The sequence below is a fragment of the Sesamum indicum genome, linkage group LG10, assembly GCF_026168435.1.
Source record: "Sesamum indicum cultivar Baizhima isolate 11 linkage group LG10, ASM2616843v1, whole genome shotgun sequence".
NCBI lineage: Eukaryota > Viridiplantae > Streptophyta > Magnoliopsida > Lamiales > Pedaliaceae > Sesamum > Sesamum indicum.
This window is the reverse complement of record NC_142666.1, coordinates 18,658,065-18,671,074: the sequence shown is the minus strand read 5'-3', so window position 1 is coordinate 18,671,074 and position 13,010 is coordinate 18,658,065. Positions and strand designations below refer to the sequence as shown.

Genomic DNA, 13,010 nt, shown 5'->3' with positions numbered 1-13,010 from the left:
TATGATTTTTATTGATTTAAGTATTAAAAAATTCTAATCAGGGCTTTCTCCGTATCATTCTCTCGTGTTCATGTTATTTGATTCGCAACTTATCTAAATATATTTTAGAGTATTTTACATTTGGTTTAGACCTTAAGTCAACTTTTTTAATTTAAACACACGTCGAATATAATTTATTATGTACTGTAAAGACACAATGTTTTTAGATCTATAATACGGATTTGGGTTCACGACCATGGATCATCTATCCTATATACATATTTTGCCCTTCTAGTGAATATTATTCCCAAATCTTCCACAAGATTTACACATTTTCAGCCCGTTCGGAATCTAAAAAATTCATCAAAAAAACTTGATTTTCAATAGATTTAGCGTGCATTTGTATGAGCAAGTGTAAAACTAGTATAAATGTACTAATACTTCACATTTACAGGAATGTGATTGTGGCATTTATTGTATCATTCACTAAAAAATAAGGGGATAATTGCATTAACATCCCTTGATTTATAGTTTGTTTACGTAAATTACTCATATATTTTAGATAATTACACATACCCACCAAAATATCATATTATCACTTATGCAAACTATTCCTTATTTTTTGAAAAATTACACGAACACCCCCTAAAAATGTTAGCATTATTACCCAAATTACCTTTATTTTTTTTACTGTCAAGGGTAATTTCTATAATTATGTAAAATACAATAGCGGTTTGTATAAATAGACTATAAGTTAGGGGTGCAAATGTAATTATCCTAAAAAATTACTATTTACTACAATATTAATGGCTATGACTAAAATCCACGGTAAAACTTATCATTAACTACACTTAAATAAACTAATGTACAAAACTAATATTTTTATCATGAAAAAATTATTTACCACAACTAAGAGACATGACTTTTTAGCCACCCTCGCAATCACCGCGTGACCGCGGTCAATAATTATTTGTTACAATTATTTATTATTAACTATGGGAACTAACCATGATTAAATATTATATTTGTTTTAGTGATTTTTACAAGTTTTTTCAATGATATAAAACACTATTAATCTTAATTATTGGAGGGTTTAAAGATGCATAAGTCTATCTTTAATTATATAAGACATTGAAAAATGATCTCAAATACTATTTTTGATTAATAGTGTTCTTCTCCTTTTCCACCGCAGGATCTGATTAAGATATGATGAAATGGAAAAAGTGGGATGACGAATTTGCCAAGAAACTGTGCACACGTTCCAATTGGGGCCAGAAAAAAGTGGACGTCATTTCAAATCCAACAGAGAAAGTCAAATTATTATGTGTAGAAAGAATCCTAAAAAGTGCACATCACATCACACACAGCTGAAATCAAAAGGACCGACAGACCCCTTCCATTCTCCACACCCTATTCACTCATTAAAGAAACAAAGAATAGCCCAATTACACCTTACTTCATCGGTAAGGTCCAAGCTTTATGATTTCAAGTTTTTATTTTTATAATACTATTTTTTTTCTTTTTATGTTTGGATAGAACGTATATTTTGATTTGAATTATTAATATATTTTTAAAATAATATTTAAATTTAAATTTAGAAAATATAATGAATCGAATATTACACCTCAAAAAAAATAAAAGAATGAATAATTATATTGTCCTTACCTAAAGCTGGTGTGATTACACATAACTCCATATGTTTACGGAATTATATTTAGTATCCCTAACATTATTTTCGTCAATAAATAGATCCATTCATTAGTCAAAATTCACCAAATCTATTGATTATTAGTAAAAAAAATTGAATAAAAATTCATACTTACCTCCAATTTACTTAGTATTGACTTATTGCAAACCAAACAAATAATTTTTTGATCAACTACTCTACAATGATCAAGATTACCTCCCGACATGCATTTGCATATGAAGATGTATAAAGGCATTTTGGTTAGAAGAATATGTGTTCGACCTACAATGAATGAGTAATAAATCAATTGGGGTAGATTTGTATTTTATTAAATTTTGTTGCTAATATTATTAAATTTGTTGAATTTTGACTAACAAAAAATTTATTTATTATACGAAAATAGTATTAGAGGTACTCAATGTAATTTTTTAAATCATAAATAATTTACGTGTGATAATACCAAACCTTATATACAATGCGTAATTTTCTTTAAAAAGAAAGAATAGAGTTTCAGGCGGGAAATTTGGTCCCATTTTATTCATAAAAGTGTTCCAACATAGTCAAAGTTGCCAAAATTAATATATAACATTTTCAAATAAATGATTATTTGATCCACAAATACGGGTGTTTAAGATCAATTAAAGTTTAAAAAATGAGAAGTGAACGAATTAATTAAAATAAGCATTGAATTCTCAAGGAAGATTGATGCTTCCAAGATATTATATTAATAAAGACCACATTGTTTGACAAGATCATCTTACTTCTCTCTTTTTTTTTTTATTTGTTTGAAGGAATCTTTTACTACTCAAGAAAAATTTCAAAGACCCCATATCTTGGTCTACAAGTTGATTGACTTTCCATAAATGATGTATTTATCTATGTATTCTCTCTCTCTCTCACTCTCTCTCTCTCTCTCTCTCTCTCTCTCTCCACATATATATATATATATTTCTATATTATTGAGAAAAATACATGGAACGTACTCTGATGATATATAGTATATGCAAAAATATCTTTTTATAAAAAAATAGTAAATTTTCTTTCTATATATTTTAAAATAAATCAATTTATCTCTTAGACAGAAAGATAAAAATTTATTCTATTTTAAAGAAGACAGGAAATGAAATTATTTCTCCCCCCCTCATTGTGCTATTTGTTTCTTGTTTTACGCTCTCTAGTTCACCTCTTAAGATTCCAATTCCAACCTTTTAAAAAAAAAATAGAGAAAGCGTTGTAAGTAAAAATTTACTATATTTGTAAGCAAAATACTAATTTGTCATGATTTCGGATTTAGCAAAAATATAAAACTCATCATTTTATCTAATGTGCATCATAAGCTAATCACGACTACCTTATAATGTTTCATTCAGTAGATATTAAAATTAATTTATAATAATATTGATAGAGGTGCGATGATAAATTGAACGACGTGTGACAATTAAACTCCGTTGTTTAATTAATTTACTATTGATTTTAACTAGGTTTATTATTTTTTATTTTTTTAATAAAATAATAATTTGTGGAAGAAATGGATGAGAAAGTGCACATGGGAGAGGTGTGGAGCAGAACAGGTACAAATATGAGGAGGGAGAAGGCTGGGAAAGGAAACATCTCCAGACTCCAGATGTGAACTATCCTTATTTTTCTCACTAGATCGTACTATTCTGTCAGTTTTATAACATTAGCTTTGCAGTTTGCACAGGAACACACACATATCTATATATACATATGTATGTATACATTTATACGTTATTTATTTCTGTAGTAGTTATAAATGATTAGCATATTTGCATGGATGTTTTATGTGTGTGTGCATGAATCTTGCAACTGTTTCTCTGACCTCCAAGTGTGTCCTGTCACCCTGTTACCCATTTGGGCACGTGATTTTCCGCATGTATTAGGGGTAGAGTCACGTGATTGTTTGCATCAAATATTGATCATTTTCACAAAAAGGGAAAAAAGGAGAAAAGAATCACAATTCCAATCATGGGTTCGTTTTTTCACCTACATTAATTAGCTTTAATAAGGAATCAAGACAATTTAATCAAGAAGAGCATCAATGTCTCGAGTCTGACTAAATTCAATCAATTATATTATAAATACTGTTATGATAGAATCGCATTTTGTGCTTATTTTATTTAATATTTTGACTTATTTTGTGATCAAAATACTCCTAATTAAATATTATTTTGCAGCATTAGGACAAATGAAATGGAAAATGAAGAAAAGCACCAAGATGGAAATTTGGTTAATACTCAAACTCAATTTTTGACAAGAATTTGGAGCTGCTTGGACTACCTTTTGATGAATGAGGAGTTTAACTATGATTATAATTTTATTTCCATGAGTCTTTTAGTTCAATTAGAATATACTTTTAATCATAGTAGAATTAGGTATCTAATTATTATGTATAAGGATGTAATTTACTTTAAGATTCAACTTTTGAACTCTTGAGATCTCTACGTTTTTATGATAATTTCTTATTTTGCTTTTCATGCGTTCTTCCATGAGCATGTCTAGCTAATTCTCTCATTCCAGTTTAAGACTTGGTGAATACTTAAATCCAACGAGTTGTGAGATCTAATTTATGCTTTCTACTTTTACTCATATTGGTATTTGTGTTATTCTTTGTGCTTTTATTACAAATAATCTGATTTATTGTCAAGAATATTTGCCTAGCCAATGAACTTGCAAATCCGTAATTATTTGTTTAGTTCAATAACTAGTGGTAACCAAACATAATTGATTATGTAGAAGTTTTCGATTATGTTGTGGGGAATGCACAATCTAACTTAAATAAATCCTCGTAGTAATTTATTGGTTAGAATTGGGCCTTTTTAGTTCTTAATGCTGTCGGTAAATTAAATTTTGAAAACGTTCCCAAGCTTGTTTACCGGTTAGAGATTCAGTCAACGGACGTTCCTTGACTATCCACATAGTAAGGAAATGTGAGGTCGTTAGGTCGTACCAATGGCCATAATCAATTTATCTATCATGAATAATTATTATCTTTGCATCTATAATCAACCGTGGAATTAAGTACGATCCTATCTTTAACTGGAAAACTCTTCTCTTATATTTATCTCTTTTAATTTTATTAGATTTTTAGTTTAATTTAATTTTAATTTTTATTCTTCTTCACAATCATAAACCCCCTCCCCCCAATTATTTTTATTTTTACTTTTTTTTATGGAATTAATTTAAAACCAATCCCTGTGTATTCGATCCTACTCACACTTTTTAAAAAGTGTTCGTAGGAATTATTTTTGGTGAATTCGACACCCATCATGTTGTATTTGTATTAATTAACTACTCGAATTATAAATTATTTGACCATGCAATTAACTTTGAATTAGTTGAGCCCAATTTCAGTTTAATTCTTTTGTTATAAGTTAATATTATATCTCATGTTGTATTACATTTTATTTAACACGTATAAAATAATTCATGTAACGTTTATAAAAATATATTATATAATGAAATGTAGTAGAAAATACAATATATGGTTACTATGTTTGGATCGAATATCTTACTCATGCTCCACATATTATAGTCACGGAATATTGGGTGGACTCCAGTTATAACCTATTACACTCAAATTAGTGAAGCTATTTCGAGTTGGAAGTACAGAGTGGGGTATTAAAGCGTAATCGCATTTTGGCTGCTTGAGTTATGCGATCAAGATCACCAGTAAGGCTGGAGGGGATTGGATATCTTATTGCTTGCGTAGGCCAATTAATAGCTCTCACATTGGTGAACAACAGACGTTAAAGAAATGTGTTGTTGGGGTCTCAATTTAATCAAATGATACGTTAAGGTATCCGTTTGATTCAGCCTTTTGTATCTTTAGTCGAGAAAATCTTAGTTTGACCAATCCTATTTGAGTTGATCTGGCAACAGGTGAAAACTTTGCACTTGAAGTATCTCAAGAAATTGAGGCCTCTCATCATTATAAATAGGCCTCGGTTTGCTTCATTTAAAAAACATTTGAGTTTTCTCTTCTATCTTTTTGTTCTCGTATTTATTTCTTCGAGTGGTACTAGTCAACTAACGTATTTATTACGAGTGCCCGTGTTAAAAACTAACTGTATTAATCCCCTCATAGTTAAATACTAGCCTTATAGAAGGTTCGGCCCGATAACTCGTGGGCTGTTGTTGGATTTAATTAAATTGGAAACGGGTCACTTCAACAAAATGGAGCGAGTATTATACTATGCAATTAATATTTCTCTTATTTTGTATGATTTTAATTTGTTGTGATATATTATTAAATTGTATCTTGATAATTATAAAAAAAAATGTATCAGATTTTCTGTAAGTCTCGGTACTATTATATAATTGTATAAAATTGACTGCGCGTGAACCAAGAGAAATAAGGGTCAATATTTTGGCTTGTTCTAATTTAATATTCTTGGTAAAAATAAAACAATAACATTTTGTGTACGGACAAAAGATCGAGACTGCAGGAGTTATATTTTTTAACTTTGAGATAATATAAATACTAAATTATTAAGGTTCCCCATAATTATATCTCATCAAAACAAAAATGACACAACTAGAAAAACAAATATATGTTTAGGAACCTCAGAGAATAATGCAAGAATGGCTAAAAATAGAGTAGAATGCTTGGGAAAATTCTAACTCGGATTTAGTTTAGTCGAATTTGAACTAATTATACGATAAATGTAATATATTTGTCGTGTGATTTGGTGTACATACAATTCAGAGAAAGTGATCAATCACATGACAAGTATATTATACTTGTTTTATAATTAGTTTAATCCTGTCAAACTTGATGTTAATAAGAATTTTTCGATACTTGAATATGCTTTTGTGTGTATATGTAATGAAATGAGGAGGAATAGGTGAGGGCAAATTGTGAAAAAAGTAAAACCCCGCTGCAACTCACTCTCTAATACATGCAATGTACAATACTCTGCCATCACGTCTATGGCAATTACCCTTGTAAGAAAAACATGAATTTCTCCGGATTCCACGACAACAAAACCCTTTTACTTCTCCTATAAATTGTTCGACAATAAATTCCACATTTGTAAAGTGAAAATAAATAAACAAATTACCAATGCATCCCAAGAACACCATTTTGCTCATCCTGCTCTACTGTTTATTTGTGACAGCACAAGGAAAGCCCACAAATTCCACCACCACCTACTCCCCATGGCTGACTGGAAGAATCAAGAACCACCGTTTCATCGGCTGCCGTCTACGGCCGTGGGTTTGCGACCAGGATGATGATTCCCCAAGAATCCGGCGGCGCTGCTGCCGGAACCGCTGTGTAGACGTGAACTCCGATGTCAACAACTGCGGTTTGTGTGGGATCAGGTGCCGCTTCAGCTGGCAATGCTGCCGGGGAATATGTATAAATACAAACAGAAACCCTTTTCATTGTGGGAGGTGTGAGAACAGATGCCGATTTCCACGGCTTTGTATCTATGGATTGTGTGGGTATGATCAGCCTTTCCCTCCTTTTCCTTTCCCTCCGCGGCCACGGCCATGGCCGAGGCCGTGTCCTCCGAAACCCTTCCGTCCACCGTGGGGTGGCCGGCCGCGTCCGCCTCCTGCAGGCTGAAGATTTTGCTTGCATGTATGCCAATGGAAGATGATTTTAATTAGTTTCAGCTTCGATTAAACTTTGGTCCGTTTCAGATATGTGTAATGCATGTGTTTGCTCAAAACTTGTACTGCTTTATCTAATTTGTGTCACTAATTTTGCGAATGTTATTTTTGTGGCTTTTTGTAATAAAATTGAAAACGTGAAATACTCCGAATTCTGTTCTATTTGGACATACCAAATAGTATGTTGAAATTATTACTGTAATGTCTAATTTACAATTGCAATTTTTTTAATTTAAATGGGATTTGATGGTACCTAAACTAGTTATATAATAATTAACAAGTACAATATACTTGTCTATAATTAAAAGAAAAAAACTTTTGTTACTGATTTGATTAGACCACATCTGATTTAAATAAAAACATATATTACAAAATTGATATCACATTTGGTGTAGTTTTACATTATATATATGCTAATGTCATGTGTATATATATATATATAATTCTTCCTTAAATATATAAAAAAAAAATATTTTTTTACAATTAATGTCTATATGTGAAGTACAACATTAATTTATAATTATGCGGGATGAGCTACAGAAATTTTGAGAATTCAACAGAAACTAGAATTATTTGAGAATATTTATATATCTTTAATTTTTTTTTAATTTTTGGAAAGTGGAATTAGGTCACCATTAGAAAGATAAATTAGCCATCAAGAGTGGTCTGATACAGCCCAACTTTCTCTGCTTACAATATGCAGCCCACTCAATGTCCGCATAACATTTGCTTTGCAAAGGATAATAAATACCATTTTTGAGAGTGATTGCTTATACCAGATTGGATCTTTTAATCGAAATTATAATATTGAATTAACTATTCTAATTAACACATATATATATTATGTGTATAAAAATTATATTATTTATTTTATTAAAATAATTATACAGGTCACGTGTGTATATATATATAATCAAATGGAACAAAATATGCAAAAAGATTTAAAAAAAAAATTCAATTCGCTATAGACGTAATAAATAGTCGTAATAAACAGTTATTGATTACGATCACTCCATCATTGGTTGGCCATGATGTTTATGAGTGAGGCTAAAATGATTTAGCCATGACTAATACATCCGTTATGGCCCATAATCATGGCAAAAATAATTTTCATGATAGATAATTTAAGTTTTTTGCATCGATTTTATTTAATTATTATTAATGATGACTACATAATTTTAGTTCATAGCCAATAGTAAATTATCTTTTAGTGCCGGTAGGATATAGTACTTTCTAATAATGAATTAAGCTTGAAAACTAGAAATATACACAAAAATTAGTTCATGTGAAATAAAAAAATAGGAAGAAAAATACAAACAATCAAATTTGGTTTTATTTTCGGGGATCAATCTCCAGGATTGTTCTAAATACACTCAATATTTACTTGTGTTTTTTTTACACCTTATTTGTATGAATTTTTTTATTTTGGATTTCCCATGTATAATATATATAAAACACACACACATATATAAATATAATATAAAAAAAAGATATAATTTAACAATAAACAGTAATTTTTGTCTTAAAAAATACAACATTAAATATATAACACACATATATATAAATATATATAAAAGAGACATGAATTGATAATGATTTAACAACGAACAATAATTTTTATCTCCCAAAACACACATTAAATATACAACACCTATTTTAAATCATCTCTAAATAAAAACAAATTCAAACGTAAATAATATTTCCAATAAATATTTATTTATTTGTATTTTTCTCTCTTATTTCACAAAATAAAATAAGACAAAAAAAAAAAATCAAAACAGTGTGAAGTAGTTTGGTTATGTGATAAGTTATATGGCATTATAATATTCTTGGTTACGTGCATTTCAATCTTGTTCCCGTTGAACGTTGAATTCCATGAAATAGTCAAAGTATAATTAATTAGTCTTCGGACAGGACACTCCCACTTGGGGTCCCTTTCTTTTCAGTGTCAGAAGGTAGACCAAGGGCGTTTTGGCTACGCTCTCGCGAATTATGTGTTCTATCTCACAAGTAGTTGCAAAAAACCCCCTGTTTTGTCAGTCAAATTGTCTGCATTCGATAATGCTATCACCAACCTAGGCTTAGATGGACAAGAATTGAGGACAAACAGGTGATGAAAAAACCAACAGTTGCGCCCCTATAATTCTGTGACCAGCAACGGCAACTGTATTTTGTTCTCATTTTTATTTCTAGTTTTCAACATTATTAATGGGGTGAAAATGTTTTAATTGATTTTTGTGTGAAAAGTGAAAATATATTTGGGTTATATGTTTGCAAATTTAGATTTATGAGTGAGAATTTATTTGGATTTAATTGTCATATAGGTATTTTGTAGATATTTATTTGTTAATAAAATTGTAGCCCATAATCCATTGGTAGAACCAGCCTACAGTACCCAAAAACTACTCACTTAGATGGCTGCCCAATCTATTGCCTTGCTCATTCTTGGATTGACCCACTTGACACGACCCATTTCTCGGTATTTATTTCTCCCTCTCGTACAGTTACACCACCGCCTTCTCTCTCTTCTTGCTTTCATCCTCCGCTGTTTTTTCCGCTCACCATCATTAATGGTCTCACTCTGTATAAATCTCCTCTGCTGTTTCTGGTGACTAGAACAATACGTATAGAAATTACCTTCCTCCTTCTCTTCTCTTGCTCCCTATAAAAAGTTCTCTATGAATTTAGTTCCTTAGTGGAAACCTAAGTGCGTTTGTGTGACTAACCCTTTGTGGCAAATTTTGGACACTTGCAATTGGTACAGTGGTTGCCGGCCTCAGTGGCTATGGACTTCCCTCTGCCGAATGACCCTTTGAGCCAATTGTTTCTCTTGATCTTTTTATATCAATCACTGCTTCTGTAGACTTGTAAATATTATGATATATATATATATATTATGTTATTTCTATAATATTGGATTGTAATATAAGAGTGTTCACAAACTTACTATTATCTGTAATAGTTGATTAAGACTTTTGTATTTGGGGCTCGCTACTGTGGATTTATCCAACAATATTGTATTTTGAATTTATAGTATAATATCACTTTTATTTTTAAAAAAGCCAGGATGACGTGAACAATATATTTTGTACATTATGTCCTCCTCATAGCTAGAATAAAGAAATGATGAGGCCTAAAAGCAAATACCGGAAAGTGAACCCAAATTTCACATTTTCATTAAAATTGAGCTAAATAAACAAATTTTCAAAACACTGAAATAGGGTAAATTTGAAATGGGATTGTGAAAATATATAGAACCAAGCGCAAAGACTTTAATTTTATGACACTGCTCACATCTCAAGCAGATTTGAATGTCTATTTTAAATTTTGTTACACTTTTTATTTTAATTTAATATATACATACGACGTGTTTACTTTTTTTTCTTTAAATAAATTAAATAACATAATTCTTATACATATGACAAGTATATATTAATTAAATAGAAAATAGAACAAAATTTGAAATAAAAAAAACCAATTCGCATCTCAAGTGATGTTTTTAAGGAAATTCTAACTCAATGTAATGCGACTGATTATATATGGTCAAATTAATTCATTTGGTTAAATTCAATTTTAATTTTATGTGAAGGGAATCAATTTTACAATATTATCGACGTACAATTCAAGTAGAAAAAGCACGCAATAATAAAATAAATTAATGATTACCCATAATGTGATTAAGTTGATGGATATGATTATTTATAATGTGGACAGAAATTTAGATTAAATTATGTATAGTGCATGTAACTGTAACGAATAACCTTTTAATTTTGTGGAGAATCCAACATTAATATTTGAGAAGAAATCAACCTCTCCACATAATGTAATCAAGTGCTTTTTCATGAGAATATTTGAACAAATCTCGAAACCGACACCGATTCACTTAGATAGGACGTATTGCAAAGATAGCTAGGCTTCACGAATATATACCTAAAAAATAAATTAATTATAACAAAGATTCGCTAATGTAAGAACACCATTTTGATTATGTCATACGGGAGGTCAGCAGCAAGCTGACATCTGACCAATTCAGACCATTTTCTCAAACCCAATTTCTGCACGTGTGTGTCTGAAGTTTCTCGAAACAAACACCTTTCTTTTTCTGTTCATATTTGCTTGATGGCAAAGCGTATTGCATGACCAGAATTATATCCACCAACATGCAAAAGTAGTAGCAAAAGAGTTCCAAAGCCACCACATTGACCAGCCCAGATTCAATGCATACTAGATTTTGGTCTACATGGAAGTTTCTATGCCCGTGGTGTTATTTCTCCACCACAGGATCATCCACGTGTAAATTGAAGGACCCTTCTTTGGCCAACCCCACATGCCTTTTGAACTTTCCTAATTCATATAAGTGCCACCTCACTTGAGAGCTTAGCCCACAACCTCAAAAATCTAAAAAATGGACAATAGAGGCAAGAATGCGGACAAGGATGCCGGAGAAATCAAGTATAGAGGTGTTCGGAAGCGGCCATGGGGGAAGTACGCAGCGGAGATACGCGACTCGGCCCGGCAAGGCGCCCGAGTGTGGCTTGGGACGTTCAACACAGCAGAGGAGGCAGCCCGAGCCTACGACAAGGCGGCGTATGCCATGAGAGGCCATTTGGCAATCCTCAACTTCCCCGAAGAGTACAATCTGCCAAGCAGCTCGTCGCATTTTGCTTCACCTTCGGGTTCGGGTTCGAGTTCGGGTTCCATGCAACCAAGGGAAGTAATTGAGTTCGAGTACTTGGATGATAAGTTGCTGGAAGAGCTTCTCGATGATAATGACCATAAAGGGAAGAAGAAGGATTAAAGTTTGAAGAGACAATTCAGTAACGACAAAAACCCTGGGATCCGAGTTTTTCATACTATAATCCTGAAAAATGCATTAATATATATTTAGTTTTCTGATTATTTTCCCTGTTTTTAGGTATCATAATTTTAGCAGTTTTTGGCAAATGCAAATGGTTCCACTAGAATTTTCCTAGGGATCATTTTCTACTGTCATGCTGATAACTGTGTGCATTGAAGGGTGTCAAACTCTCTCTTTCTCTCTATATATATAGAATTTTTTTAAATATTTAAAAATTTAGATATATATACACATGGTGAGTGTGCGTTTATATATATAAAAGGAAAAGGGTGTAGGCAGGTAGTGTAGTTAAATTTGTGAATGGCATTGGTGGAGCACATGGATCTAGGAAAGTCTCTGTCATTTTTCCATGTCGTCGTGTGCGCAAGTTGGCTGAAAACAACTTGCGTACGAGAAACCAATCCTGTGGCTCATAATTTTTCCAGATAGTTGACGTTGTACTGCTGATTCACACATATGGACCTTAACTTTGACATTGGTCATTCCCCAATCCACTTACACCTGAATCCAACCTTAAATATTCAATTAATTTTTATTGTGTTTGTTATTCCATTCCATTAAGTGTATATATATATTGAAAAAGTCAGAAACTTAACTTTGTCCTCTCAAAATTTGGCAAAATTTTAAAATTAGTTTGACAATTTAAGATTATTTCAACCTAGACTATGTTTACGAAATTCTAAATTTAATGGCATGTTTTCTTAAAACCTGCAAAAAGAGGGCAACACGTAGCAAAATAATCCCCCTCCAATTAAGAGATGTTAAAATTAATGTCTGATCATTCTTTTTACGCACACACACGTCAGTGGGTCCTCCCCTATTATTAGTTTTAATAATGCCCGTTAGTGT

General features: G+C 31.3%; 1 protein-coding gene across 1 annotated transcript; it reads left to right on the top strand.

Moving 5' to 3' along the window:
• Window positions 1–11,649: 11,649 nt before the first annotated feature.
• LOC105171718 (ethylene-responsive transcription factor ERF096) lies at window positions 11,650–12,386 on the top strand. The gene has a single exon (XM_011092922.3). The coding sequence runs from the start codon at window positions 11,709–11,711 to the stop codon at window positions 12,099–12,101; it is 393 nt and encodes a 130-aa protein (XP_011091224.1). The 5' UTR covers window positions 11,650–11,708; the 3' UTR covers window positions 12,102–12,386.
• The last annotated feature ends 624 nt before the right edge of the window (window positions 12,387–13,010 follow it).

What these genes read in the sequence shown, in the direction of transcription:
- LOC105171718 (XM_011092922.3), top strand. Translation starts at nt 11,709, where the DNA reads ATGGACAATAGAGGCAAGAATGCGGACAAGGATGCCGGAGAAATCAAG.